At 38.9% G+C, this 13,863-nt stretch overlaps 1 protein-coding gene across 1 annotated transcript in view; it reads left to right on the top strand.

The window, feature by feature from the left end:
- TNFSF13B (TNF superfamily member 13b) overlaps positions 1–7,185 on the top strand; it is a 31,983-nt gene extending 24,798 nt beyond the window's left edge. Inside the window, exons 4-6 of the mRNA XM_058547711.1 lie at positions 2,418–2,530; positions 2,618–2,768; positions 5,424–7,185. Coding sequence (XP_058403694.1) covers positions 2,418–2,530; positions 2,618–2,768; positions 5,424–5,536 — 377 coding nt within the window. The 3' untranslated portion in view covers positions 5,537–7,185. The remainder of the gene's footprint in view (positions 1–2,417; positions 2,531–2,617; positions 2,769–5,423) is intronic.
- The last annotated feature ends 6,678 nt before the right edge of the window (positions 7,186–13,863 follow it).

Here is a 13,863-nt window from a genome sequence, read left to right on the forward strand (position 1 = left end):
TTGGTAAGAACTGGATCACCAATTTTATAGAGATAAGTATGGTGTAAAGAAATAGGAAATCAATTAAAGGTATTGCAAAAATATATTTTTTAATAAAACTATTTTTATATTTAAAAAATTTTTAGAATATAAACAAGCAGTTTCAGAATTATGTGTTTTACTTCAGTTCAAGTGTACCTACTACCTCTATGATGGTGGGTGTTTTGTTTCCCAGCGTTTTGGTAACTAGGTAGCAAAATGCTTTTAAAAAACAATTGAATGTTTGTGACTAATTGCATAGTAGACCGCCATTTTGAATTAAGTTCTGTTTAAAGTTGAATTAGTTAATTCAATAAATATTTGCTGCATGTCTGCTGTAGGCCAGTTATCATTTTAGGCCCTGGAGAAATAGCAGGGAACCAAACATAAACAATCCCTTAACTCAGAGAAATTAGAGTCTAAGATGTGTATTGTCTTGAAAGGAAAAAAATCCCTCTTTGGTCAGAACATCAAATAAGTTATCATTACCACCGTCACAGTAATTGCCTTCAGAGTCATCAGTTTGTGTTTTATAACAACAACAACCATGATATTAATTCTTCCTCATATTTTTGGCACTCTACTTTAAAAAACTCTTTGGGCACATGATATTTAAACAAAATTTAAAACTACGTTGTTATAATCTTTTCACTGAAATGATGTATAAAAACAGGCGATGTTAAGTTTGCCTCTGTTATTTGTAATTGAGATCTTTTATTCATGGACTGTTTTTACCCAGTATGGCACTGGAGGGTTTTCATTTAAGGGAAAACGTTTCTCAGAGACTTTCTTTGGGAAGAGCGAATTGGGGTGATCGGGCCTGCCCCTTCTGAGGGGCATTCACTCCCTGTGAGAGACAGGGGCAATTCCTGGGAGCCCATGAGAGGAGTGGGCACGAGCCTGTGCTGAAAATCTTGATGTCTCTTCACACACCCATCCGTCTCCTCCTGCCTTCCTCTCTCCTTCTCCCTCACAGAGTGCCTCCCTCTGTCCATGGTGATGTGGACTGGGAGGGGTGCCTTAAGGAATTGTTTCATTTCTACTTGAATTCATAGTGTAATTTGCTTTGTTTTATCACCTCGTGTTCTTAACTCCTCAGAAATATTCAGAAAATATGTGGTTCTTGTTTTATGTTCTTCCCTTGAGAATCCTATCTGGGAAAAGTTCAAACATGAAAGGTTCGCCTTGGGGGCACTATCTAAGAAGGCACATACACTTAATTGTATCTATGAATGTGAAAGCATTGTCAACGACCACATCCTAGGTGCCCCCTTCTGAAAATCCACACGGGAAAATTTCCTTTAAGCTCAATCTTGGACAGGTTGTTCTTTTCTTGAGCTTCTGTCTTACCATCTTGTAGACTCTGAATTTTATTATTTATTTCCCTTTTTGCTATGACCAAGGTGAAGCTTGGGGACACGTGTGGTCTAACATTACCAATTATATAGGAACGTTTTTATATGATTTTAGACTACCACAGTTTCGTTTTACTATTCTCTCCTTATATTGCCATTTCTCAAATCTTCTTCTCATTTATTTTATAGCATTTTATTTATACCCCCCACGTTTCCTAATCTAGCCTCAGGGTTCACCATTTTCTCCAATATTTACATGACATAAAGGTGAGCTTACGCTGTGAATTCTTGGGAAAGGAGTGTTTATACTGTCTTCCTGGCTGTTGGTGTCCAAAAGCACCGAGTTTCTGACTCCGAGATTTGGTCGCCTCTCACCTACTCATTTCTGCAGCCACTGTCTTCTCTCTGCCCTTCATCCAACTCTTGAGCACAGTGCCTTCCCTGTCACTTCCTAAGTGAAGTCTGAGGGACAGTGGAGGAGAATTAGCATATTGAACAGAAACCACTCCAACTTGAATATTACAGACCATCATCACAAGGTTCCTTGACCATCTCCTAGTAAAGATGGTGTCTTAGTGACTTTCCTGGCTCTCCCGAAGCTTTGTCTGTTGCCATGTTGGAGAGGGGGCTTCCTCCTCATGCCCTTTGCTAAACTCTCCACATACTAACTCCCTCCTCTTGGGAACCAAAGAAAAACTGGCAAATCTCTATTACTGTGTTGTTCAGAGACATCTGTCCATTCTTTGCCTCAAACTCTGCCATCCAGATGGGACTTTATTATGAAAATTGCTGAAATAGAGAAGAATAAAAATAAACCCAGACATTTCATATGAAGTTTTGCCCTCAAGTTCCTGTATCTGATAATTGCCCGGGTCAGTATGTGAATGATGGCTGAGAAACCAATGGAGTATTGTGATTCTTCGTCTTTTCCTCTTTGTTTAAACATGAAATTCTCCTCCAAGTTTCAGACTTAGTTTAGTCACTAAGTGGAGGTGAAAAATTGCTTTTCCCAGATTCTCTCCTAAACCGTTCTCTTCGTTGTAGGAGCTTACACGTTTGTTCCGTGGCTTCTCAGCTTTAAAAGAGGAAGAGCCCTGGAAGAAAGAGAAAATAAAATACTGGTCAAAGAAACCGGTTACTTTTTCATATATGGCCAGGTAGGTCCGACCCTAACTCTGCTCACGCTGTCCAGCGCCTCCCATTTTGTGCTCACTCCTGACACAGTTCTTTGGTTTGTTTCCCAGGTTTTATACACCGATAACACCTTTGCCATGGGACATCTAATACAGAGGAAAAAAGTCCATGTCTTTGGGGACGAGTTGAGTCTGGTGACTTTGTTCCGATGTATTCAAAATATGCCGGAAACACTACCCAATAATTCCTGTTATTCAGCTGGTAAATAATAGCTCTATATAAATAGATAGAAAGAGAGTCCTCATAAACTGCATGCTTTTTATTATCTTGAATGATAAGCTAGTCCGTTTTAATTGACACAGATGAAATCATTGCTAATAGTTTTATCATTTTTATATACATTCAGAAAGGGCAGTAACTTCATAGCAATCAACACCGATAACAATTCTAAGCTGTACTTTCTTTAATTTGTAATAACAACAATAATAATAGAATAATAAGAGAATGACTACCATGTGCCAAGCACCCTTGTCTTCACTTAACCTACGCTTGTTCATTTAATTCTCCCCGCTTAAGGGAGGTGGACTCTGAGACAGAGAGGCCGCCGCTTGTCCTGGGTCGAACAGCTACTAAGTTGCAGAACTTGGTTTAAAGCAGTGGTCTAATGCCAGAGTGTGAGCCTCCAAAACTCTTCTTTACGGGCTGCGGAAGAGACACCCTTGGCTGGTTTGCGGGCGAAGTCAAGTTGCACAATGGCCTCTCTCTCACTTTCATACAGGTGACATCTGGTGTAAATGGACACCAGACAGATGACGTTGGGATGTGAAAATGTAGGAGCAAGCCTGCGTTTCATCTCAGGGGCAGTGAAGACATGGAGAGAACAGCGAAGGGGCGGGCTTTGTTTATGTCAGGTCTACTTTGGCTGTAATTACCAGCACAACTTTCATTTTGTGTCAGAAACCCTGAGGGCTGTCTGCAGTTGCAGATGTTGCTATGAATGACAGTGTGAAACACGGGATTGGGGATTGGCTGTGCAATTTGAAGTATATTTCAAAGACGTTTACTAATAGATGCACAATAACTCAGGAAGAAAAATAGTTCATAATAACGGAGACGATTGTCATTCTGGATCTGTAGCCAAAAAGAGCTCTAATGGGGTGATGAGGAAGTTTGTTAAGTTGGAATTCCCTAATTTTCATAAAGAAATGTTTCCCTATGTCCAGTGGTGACTAGTTTTTGGTGTTGCAAACTTTTTATAAATGGCAAGGCTACTCCAATCCATTATGTATTTAAATTCATTAGTACGTATAGCTTTCCAATAGACTCTTTTTCAAATATTCTAATCATCAACACCTTTAAGATATTTCTCAGTGATACTAGCTTAGTATTATATACGAGAACCGTTCTCTAGGAAATTTCAAGTTTGCAATTTTATTCTGTTCCAGGGCAATTTTGTTTAAAATCATTAAAAACTACACATTACTGTATAAGTGCATATAGCACTTCCATAATAACCTGAAAAAAATTAAAATGGTCCATTTGAGAAGCCCAACATAATACCAAGGAACCTCTTTTATACATACAGCTGAATCTTACACATTATTTCGTTGACAAATTGAGTATGTTTATTGAAGAAAAAGTTAGAGCTGATTGCTATAATCTGTAAGAATTGAAATAACCAATAACTCAGTGTTGGAATTTTAAATAGAATTCACTTTAAAAACTAGTCGGTTCACGTGACTTTATTTTGAGAGTTAATAATAACACTCTGTGTTATTTGTCAAAATATTAGATTATCTATCTCTATGAAAATGACTAATGTATTCAACAAATAAATTCCAATTCTTTTTTACTATTTAATGTAGTCATCAAATGCTTTGCCAATCCTAGGAAGTATACACATTACCCTTAACAATACCTAAAACTATGTTTTGTTTTGTTTTTTTTGTCTGTCTTGGTCCATTACAAAAAAACAAGATCCTTGGAGACAGAATCTTTTGTCATTCTGATCACTGTCTCTGCTCTTTGCGTGTATAGAAAGGTGTCTGGTACATCGTGAGTGTTCAGTAAATAAACATGGACGGGCTGTCGCCCGAGGAAATCCGGCTGCATTGAGCGTAATGGTAGAATAGATGTTAACAGAGATGTGTTCGTGTAAATACATTTTCACCATATGTTAACGAAACGATGGAACTACTTTTTAAATCGTTAGCTGGGGGTACTGACAATTCAGATACTATTTTCTTTGTTGGTTTCTTTGTTTCTTCTCCTCTCCCCTTTTCTCCTCTTTCTTTTCCTTCATATTTTTCTTTTAAGGTGGGGTCAGGAATTACCCGATATACTGAGTGTAGTTCCTGCGTTGTGTTTTGTAGTCCTGAATCACAAAATACATCATTGTAAATTAGGCACAGGTAGATTTATTGGTCAGTTTTGAGAAGCTAATTACATTGTGGCTTTTGATTATGGAGACAAATATGGTCATTTAAGGAAACAAAAAATATAGAAGGCTAGAAAAAGTAATCCAGATAACTCCTAATCCCATTGTCTGGACTCTGTCAACAGATGTGCTTTGTTAATAAATGGTCTTTTGTTTTTACTTTTTAATAATTTACACATTTTATGGGCACGTTTAAAAGTATATTTAGGACTATACAGTATATACATAAGTGTGTGTGTGTGTGTCAATAAAATGAAGCTAAACCACTTCTAACTATATAATATTCTGTCAAGGGATGTGCTGTGCCTTTTAGGCTGGGCTAGTAGGACAGTAACTGGTTTTGAAGTCCACCGGTGTAATTTGAAGTACAAATGCCTATGTTACCATTTTTTTCCTAAACAAAATAATTTTATTTAATGCTTTTTTTTCCTTTCCCATTGTACAACCACTTAAAATTCTTGTAAATCATTCTTTTCCAGGCATTGCAAAGCTGGAAGAAGGAGATGAACTCCAACTTGCAATACCACGTGAAGATGCTAAAATTTCCCGGGATGGAGATGGCACGTTTTTTGGCGCACTGAAACTTCTGTGACCTGCTTACACTTTGTTTGTGGCTATTTTCCTTCCTTTCTCTGAACCTGTAAGGAGAAAACACTTAACTGGAAACACCGAAAGGAAAACAAAAGTGGTTACCATAGCCTTTTCTGTGAGCTATTTGTTTTGGTTTGCTGAAACTAGACCAAAACAGGAAATTTAACAGACAACCACAGCCAAAGGGTGTCATGTGAATTACAAGAAATAGAGCCCATTTTAGGAAAGATAGAATTAGAAAGACTTTTCATCGTAATGCCATGTCGAACAACTTAGTCATAGCTTCTTGTCTTGGAGGAAGCACAGGATTCAAAGGGACAGTAATAATTTCTTCAAAAATGGTGTTCCATTATATACAATGGAACAAGTGCCCACGTCTGTAGGACATTAAGACGTTTTTAGGAGATCTCAGGATTCATCCTCTATTTTTATGTTAAATATGTCCCTCTCCTTTTTCAGTTAACATTGTGGAAAGCAAAAAGAAAAAATATTATAAAAATCTTGTATTCTATACACGAAAAAGTAATTAAAAGTTTAAATTTAAATACCATATTAAACAATTGGACTCGAAATAGAATATACTATTTAAGTCCTTTTGGTTTATTTCAAGTTCGCAATTTTTATCTCTAATATTATATATTGCCTGATGGAACACTCCCAGACATTTTTCACAAGAGGGAAATAATTTCTCTCACATGTCTGCGCTTATGTGTATTTTTTATAGCTGATTTCAGTTACTTCAGAAAGTTTTAATGTAGGGTAATTCCAATTCATGCATATAAGCATTAATTGAAAAGATAACTATAATTGTTCTTATATAAAAATAAAATCTCCAATAGAAGTTAATGAATACGTTTATAATAATGTAATATAATTTCCCTTTATTTCCTATCCTTCTGTTTTAAACTGCTGCTACTGTAGTTCACATATCCCAGCCTTTAAAAAATACTCATGTTAACAGCTTTACAGAAGTTGAGGTTTAAAGTTCTTGGCATCCGGAAGTATGTTATATGCCATGTGCTTGTTATAAAGATTACAGTATGCCAGAAGACACCCTCCTCGTTTTCATTTCATAAAGAATCATATTTAAGAATGCTGTAATACTTATCTTTTATAACATCAATTTCCCTTGTTTTGCTTGTCTTTTTGTAAATGTCATCAGTTTAAAGAGTTTACTTCGCTAAACAGTTTACTTCCTCAGTTTAAACAGTAGATGGAAGACTAGACCCCAGTCTACATTAATTTTCCCCCATCTACATTAGAATATTTTTAAAGATTAAACTTGTCAAAACAAAGAAAATGATTTGTATTTTGTGTGTAAAATTAAACTTTGTTTAAAATTCTGGTTTCTATAATTTTGGCTTTTAGGTTAAATAAAATATATTCTGCAATTGATTTTGTTTTACAATATGATAGTTAAAAAAGAAGTGACAGCTGGAGTAGGAGTTTCAGTACTAGAAGGAGGTGAGTGATTTTCCTAGCGTTGCTGCTACCTGGATTGCCGAATAACATTTTCCAGGGCCTTTGGCCTCATTCTTTGATCAAGTTTCTCTAACACCACTCATCTTTGGATTTCTCTCCATATAACTAAATGTCATTTTAAAAATTGGGTGCATAATTGTAACATATTATAAAGTAATATGCATTAGGATATGGCAATAAAATATTTGAAATCATGAATATTTTACATATTTCAAAAAGGATTTGTTCACATTGATACTATATATATAAAGATATAAATTAAATATTTCTTAAAGCATAAGGTGAACAAAAAGATAAGACTACATGACACTAGGCTTGCACACGAAGCTGCTGTAATCTGCAGCTTGCACCATTATGCTTTTTAAATGACTTAGCATATTTTGTCAGCAGGTGTAGAAGTCAAACACATAAAATATGCTTAAATCTTATTTTACTTTCAGGTTAAGCCAGCGTTAAAATGTGAATCCTATCTTCCTCGTGTGTGAAATTGTGAGGAAAAGTAGGCTTTGGTTAAGTAAGAATTTATTTAGATATCCAGATAGAATTAAGATTGGGGCAACACAGGGGTTGGGGGATCTCCTCTGCAGTGTTAGCTGCCCGAGTGCCCTCTCCTCCATCCTTCCCCCAATTTATTTTAGGGAAAAAAGATGTTATACTGGGATTTTCTACAACAGAACATTTCTAAGGTTTGAGTGTATGGGCCCCATCCAGATAGTCTTATGCCTTAAATTTCAAATCAAGGGTGTGATAAATAACTACTTGAGGGTTTTAAATTGTTCGCTTGTGTGGGAGCTGAGCGCGTTAGCAGAACATCCAGGGTGAAATACTGTGTAGCTCCAGCCGGCACCTGGACAAACCAACTCCGCTCTCTGAGCCACTGGGCAAGGAGAAGGTCTTCCCGGCACGGTTTGTTATGGGCGCAGCAATTCACTGATAGAAGAATTTAATAAGTCCTTTTGTGATTTGAATTATGAATCAGAAAATATTACTCTAAAGACCTCCTTGCCCTAGAAGAGAAGCTCTAAACCGGAGAACAGCACACCCATGCAGCCAACAGATGTATTTGGTTTGCCTCCTATGTTGCTTTATGATTTTTGAGTTGTTTTCTAATATAAAAATCTAGAATCATTACATAAACAGGACACTTAAGCTTCTTTCAGAAATATGGATGTTTTATTTTAAAACATTGAAGGGTAATATATAATATACATGCAATAAAATGCAAACCTCAAGCGTACAGCTTAGTGATGCGTTTTTACAAAATGGGCATCCTCCTGTAGCCACCTCCCAAATCTAAATATGGAACATCGCCAGCACCCCAAAAGTCTTTCACACTGCTCTCCATCTTTAAAGGTAATTGCCATTATGACTTCCATCATCAAGGAAGAATTTTGCCTTTTTGAACTTAATACAAATGGCGTCATATAGAATGTAATCTTTTGTACACATCATCTGCCTTCACCTGCTCACCATTTGTCTATGAAATTCTTCCACACTGCTGCATATAACAGTGGTTCATTCCCGTTCACCGCTGAATAGAATTTCATTTTATGAATGTATCACAATATATTTGTCCATTTTACTACTGAGGGCCTTTGAAATATTTCCAGTTTGGGGCTGCCATGAGTTATGTTTCTGTAAATATTCTCTGAAAATATTTCAGGGAACTTATATACATATTTCTGTTGGATCTATACCTAGAAGTGGAATTGTTGGGACACAGAATATGCATATGTTCAGCTTTAGTTAATACTGCCAAAAATACTTCTGAATTGTAAACAATTTATAGAAAATCCAACAGAACTGGGCTATTCAAGGCAACAACTGACTGGTTTAACTTTCGTCTCCTCACTGCAGCCAGGCAACCACCTTCTGCTTTGCTGCAGACCCCACTCTACTCGCAGCAGCCATGTTGTCTGTCTGACCCTGGGCTAGGATCCTGGGGATTATAAAATATAGTTTGCTCCTGATTATTTGTGTGCACATTAATTTTTATAACGTAATTTCGTAAATCTGTTTAAATTTGATTAACTTTTAAAAATTAATCATGATTAAAAGGGGTGTCCCTGACCTCTAGTCTTGCTTATGTCAGAGCAGCTTCTCTTTTCGGGTTCCTCTTCTCCTGTGGGCAAGGCACAGGGCTGAAGGGCTGGCAGGGGGTGATCAGCAACTCCAAAGATTGAGCCATCCCTGCTCAGCCGTGCCTAGACCATCAAGAAGCGAATGCAGTTTTCTTTTAAGCTCGGTTTGAGGTTGTCTTTGCTTTCTTCACCTTCACTATTGCCATTGTCCAAGTTGGCTAAGTCTTTCATTATTTAAAAAATAATGAAGCGAAATTCTGTTTAAGATCACTTTAAAAATAAAGACAAAATGAAACTATAGAAGTATATTAACTAAGGCAGTATGAGGATAGATTTGTTGCTTATTTAGATTTATTTTACAATCTTACAGTAGTATGGTTCTTAGCAACACTTAGAATGATGCATTTAGAATATACAAGACTTTTTCTGCACACTTAATTTTGGCCATGTGAAAAGATTTTAGGCATTTGTTTTATCTTGTTTTTCGGCCCTGCTGCAATCACACACTGTATTTAAAACTAATTGCAGAGATGGGAACTAACGGACTGAGATGGAGTGGGCAGCTCTGCGTGATGAAGAAATGTTTGCTATGGTGTTATGATACTGAACTGCCAATTTTGAGCACCCAATGGCTAATAAATTTGTCATTTTAGAGGACTAAACAAACGAGATCAACGATACGAAAACAAGATGTACCTGTTACAGCGCCCCCAGTTGATTCGTTCCTCTGTCTCACTTTTTCCATCTATATAAAGGCAATAATTTTTCTTCACAAATGAATGGATAAACTCACAAAATCCATTTTAGACTATTCAGAGGAAAACGTTGATTATATCATTATCTTTAGGCTTGTATTTATAGTGGTAGAAGATATTTTATGAGAATTTTTTGTATAAAACTAAGTCTACTGGTTTTTTTGTATATAACTTTGATGAAAGCTAACAGCCAGCCAAACAGTCTTCTTCTTAGGAGTTGAGTAGGAAGTGGTGAAATTCCATGAGGACCAGGGCATGTAGTGATCAGGACCTTGGTCACTGTGCAATCTCGCCGTCAGTGGTCTCGTACCACATCTAACACCTGACTCCGCTCTGCTTATCAGAAGCCAAAAAAGAGGATTCAGCCTGTTAACCATCAGCGTCTGAAATGAGACAATGGTGATGAAAGAAGGAATAACGGGAAGGATTGAGTACAGGAGAATGGAGGAAATTATTCACCATTGAGGTCGCAGCTTCACTTAGCTTTAAACGTTCTTGAACTTTTGACTTTTCATTCTGAAATAATTTCAGGCATTTAAAAACATAGGAAAAAAACAGTACAAGGAAATCTCTTATACTCTCACTTATATTCCCCAAATGTTAACATCTTACAGTACGAGGATCAAAATCAGGATGGTATCTTTGATACAACACTGTCTTAGGTGGGAATAATAATCGCCCTTCTCCTTGATATCCACTGTAGCCCAATACACGTGCACACACACAATTAGAAGTGAGGATCCATAGATGGAGCTGGCTTGTTGGGCATGCGACCTGTGCAGTAGTGCAGGGTCCCACACTCCAGAAGTCCTGTTCTTTGTTCAATGTTCTGCTGTTGCCATCTTGAACTTCATAATAATTTCTGAACCAGGGGCCCTGCATTTCCATTTTGCACTGGGCCCGAAAACTTATGAAGTGGTTCTGCTTGAAAACACTGCAGAGAAGGAGTAGAGGATGGCAGTTAAGAGCACGTCTCTAGGGACCCACTCCTGGCCCTCAAATCCTAATTCTGTTCTTACCTAGCTTCATCACGTGAGGTCTGGGGGTCACAGTACTGTGACACTTGGGGAGTTGTTGGGAGAAATAAATAAACATGTGAAAACATCTACAACAGTGCCTGGCACATTATAGTGCTAAACGTTTTTGCTCAAAAGACCCGCGTACCCGTATCCTCACACACCCATAAGAAGAGGGATTTGAACTAGAATTCAGAAGAAGGAGAGAGAGGTTTTATTTTAGCAAAAGATCTGAAAGCTAAATTGGCAGGAGATTGAGGAAATCTGTCATTTTGTTTTAAGATATCTTGAATAGACTAGAGAAAAGAAAGCAAAAGAAAGAGAAAGCAGCATTCTGGGACTGGGAACACCACTCTGGCTCTTCTTCAGGTCCCAGAAGGATGCCTCCCTCTCCCCAGTAGTGCAAATGAAAAAGAAGACCAACAGCTCCAACTATGTCCTGCCCTGGGGGTTAAGTACTTCCAAGATTTAGGAAAAGCTGGGGCAAGAACTGCAGGGGAGCAGAAAGTTGCCCTAAATTTAACCTGATAGGAGTGAAACAGAGCCAGGAATCAGGAGATCAGATTTCAGGAATAAGATGGAATTTGATGAGAAAGTGTCCATGGGAAAGATTCCTTCTGGGGCCAAGAGATGTCCATATGGGACCAGCCTGCAGGTGTGTGCTGGGGACAAGTAGAGCAGATGGGAGCTCTGCCCACATCCTTCAGGACGGCCCTGACACAGCCTCCCTCTAAATGCTGAGAAACGATACATCCTCCCAAGGGGTCTCGTCAGGCAGGGAACACACAGTTGGGGTCCCTGGTCACCCACTGGGATTAGGAGCCACACTCAGTATGGACAGGACGGTGTGGGTGGAGATTCACAAGGGAATGAAACACAGCCACATTTTTATTTGCATTTCAGATAAGTTTATCACACAGACACGACAAGTTTGCTCCCTTGGCTATTAAGACAAATTGATTAATCTTTTTCTTGACTGTAAACCTCAGAGTCAACAGAGTTGCCAGATTAGAGTCCAAAAATCACAGTAAAAAAGGAACAAGACGTTTCTAAACAGCGTCCCACCTGCTGAGAAATCCCCTCTACCTCCTTGAAACATGGTCACCCAGCCTGAGTAAACCCCTCCAGAGAAGACGGCCTGCGTTAGTGTTGAAATCCCTGTCTCCTGTAGGGAACTAGGATGCGGTCTGTGCATCCAGAGATCTGCCTCACCACATTCCAGGAGAGGAAATGCAGCAGTAGTGTAATTTCCCTTTAACTCACATGAGCCAAGCGGCTGCATCACCAGGAGGGATGATGTCCAGCCACTTGTGAGAGCCTGGGAAGCTACAGCAATTTGCATTTATGAAATTTATACCTAATTGGAATTCTAGCTGCTGTTTGAGTGTTAACTCGGGGAGTGGGTCGTCCACATCTGTCTCAAGTAAGGTGGATCACCGCCTTTGCGCACGTGGTGAGAGACCGTGCATTTCCCAACACGCCACCTGATAGTGAAAAATATGGAAGCTGTCAAGTAATGAAATGTAAAGAAACTAGAAATTTCTATACAAGAGGGGAAAATTAAAAAGATCCCCCCACAAAAAAAGAAGTCAAAAGCGATGAGAGGAAGAGGAAGGAATGAAGGAAGCACAGGGAGGCAGGAGTGAGAAGAAAAGAAGGAAGGAAGGAAGGAGGGAAGGAAGGCAGGAAGGAAGAAAGGCAGGAAGGAAGGAAGGAAGGCAGGAAGGAAGGAAGGCAGGAAGGAAGGAAGGAAGGCAGGAAGGAAGGAAGGCAGGAAGGAAGGAAGGCAGGAAGGCAGGCAGGAAGGAAGAGAAAAAGAAATTCCACACACCCCTCGCCCAGTTGCCCTATTGTCAACATCGTACGCGACTTACATTGCATTGTCACAACCAAGAAACGAACACTGGTACGTTACTATTAAGTGAGCTCCACAGTTTATTAAAATTTTATTGGTTTTCCCACTACCGCCCTTTTTCTTTCCGGGATCCAGTCCGGGGCACCTCATTGCTTTTAGTTGTCACGTCTGCTTCCCTCCTCTGGTCTGTGACAGTTTCTCAGACTTGCCTTGTCTTCACGGCCCTGGCAGTTTTGAAGTGTATTGGGCAGGTGTTTCGCAGGATGCTCCTCAGTTTGGGTTTGTCTGATACTTTTCTCATGGTTGGAATGGAGTGGTGCATTTTGAGGAACACCAAAGAGGTGAAGTTCACATCAAATCAGAGATACATGCTAGCTTGACCGGGGAGCGCTGGCCAGGCTCCCAAGAGGTCACTTGTAAATTCATACGTGTCTCTAGTCATGAAATGACGTAACTGCACACTACGTTCATTTGGAAAGAACCCCACAAAGTGTTCAGCTCTGGCAAGGCAGCAGTGTCCTGCCCTCGCCTGGTTGAGATGTTGTACTTGAGCATAACCACTAGAGGGAGGCGCTAGAACAACTAAGTGAACGGTCAGCTTTATTCTCAAATGCAGTTAGATAGGGAAACACTACAAATGATGAAACCAACTGGAAGAACGTTAAAAGACCAACCAGGCCCTTTTAGTGTTTCCTGAAGCCATATTCAACTCCTAATGAAAGTTTGCAATATCACAATTTCTACTCTGTTCCTAAGTGATGGAAATGGATTTCTGTTGCGTTGTACTAAATGGTTTGCAAACCTGGGAACTTTGGCAAGTTTAGAGTCCCCAAAAGTCGGGGGCAAAGGGAGGCAATGATGGCAGGGAGAGACTGGAGAGGGGGAGGTTGGAGGACAGGCTCCATCCTAAGTTGGTCCAGGCTTTATAGAAATCTCTTCCTATCTCTGACTTTTTACCAGAAAGCGGTTAGTGATATATTCTGACATCTATATAGAATGCATACTGTCTACCTCCGTTCAGTTTTTAAACTATTTATATATGTCATGCACTAAGCCTGTTTGTGCACATATCTAATTTTTAATTTTTAAAAAGTTAATAGTCAATTTTTAGACAGTTTTAGGTTTCCAGAAAATTGAGC

Source organism: Diceros bicornis, chromosome 9 (assembly GCF_020826845.1).
Source record: "Diceros bicornis minor isolate mBicDic1 chromosome 9, mDicBic1.mat.cur, whole genome shotgun sequence".
NCBI classification, from domain to species: Eukaryota; Metazoa; Chordata; class Mammalia; order Perissodactyla; family Rhinocerotidae; genus Diceros; species Diceros bicornis.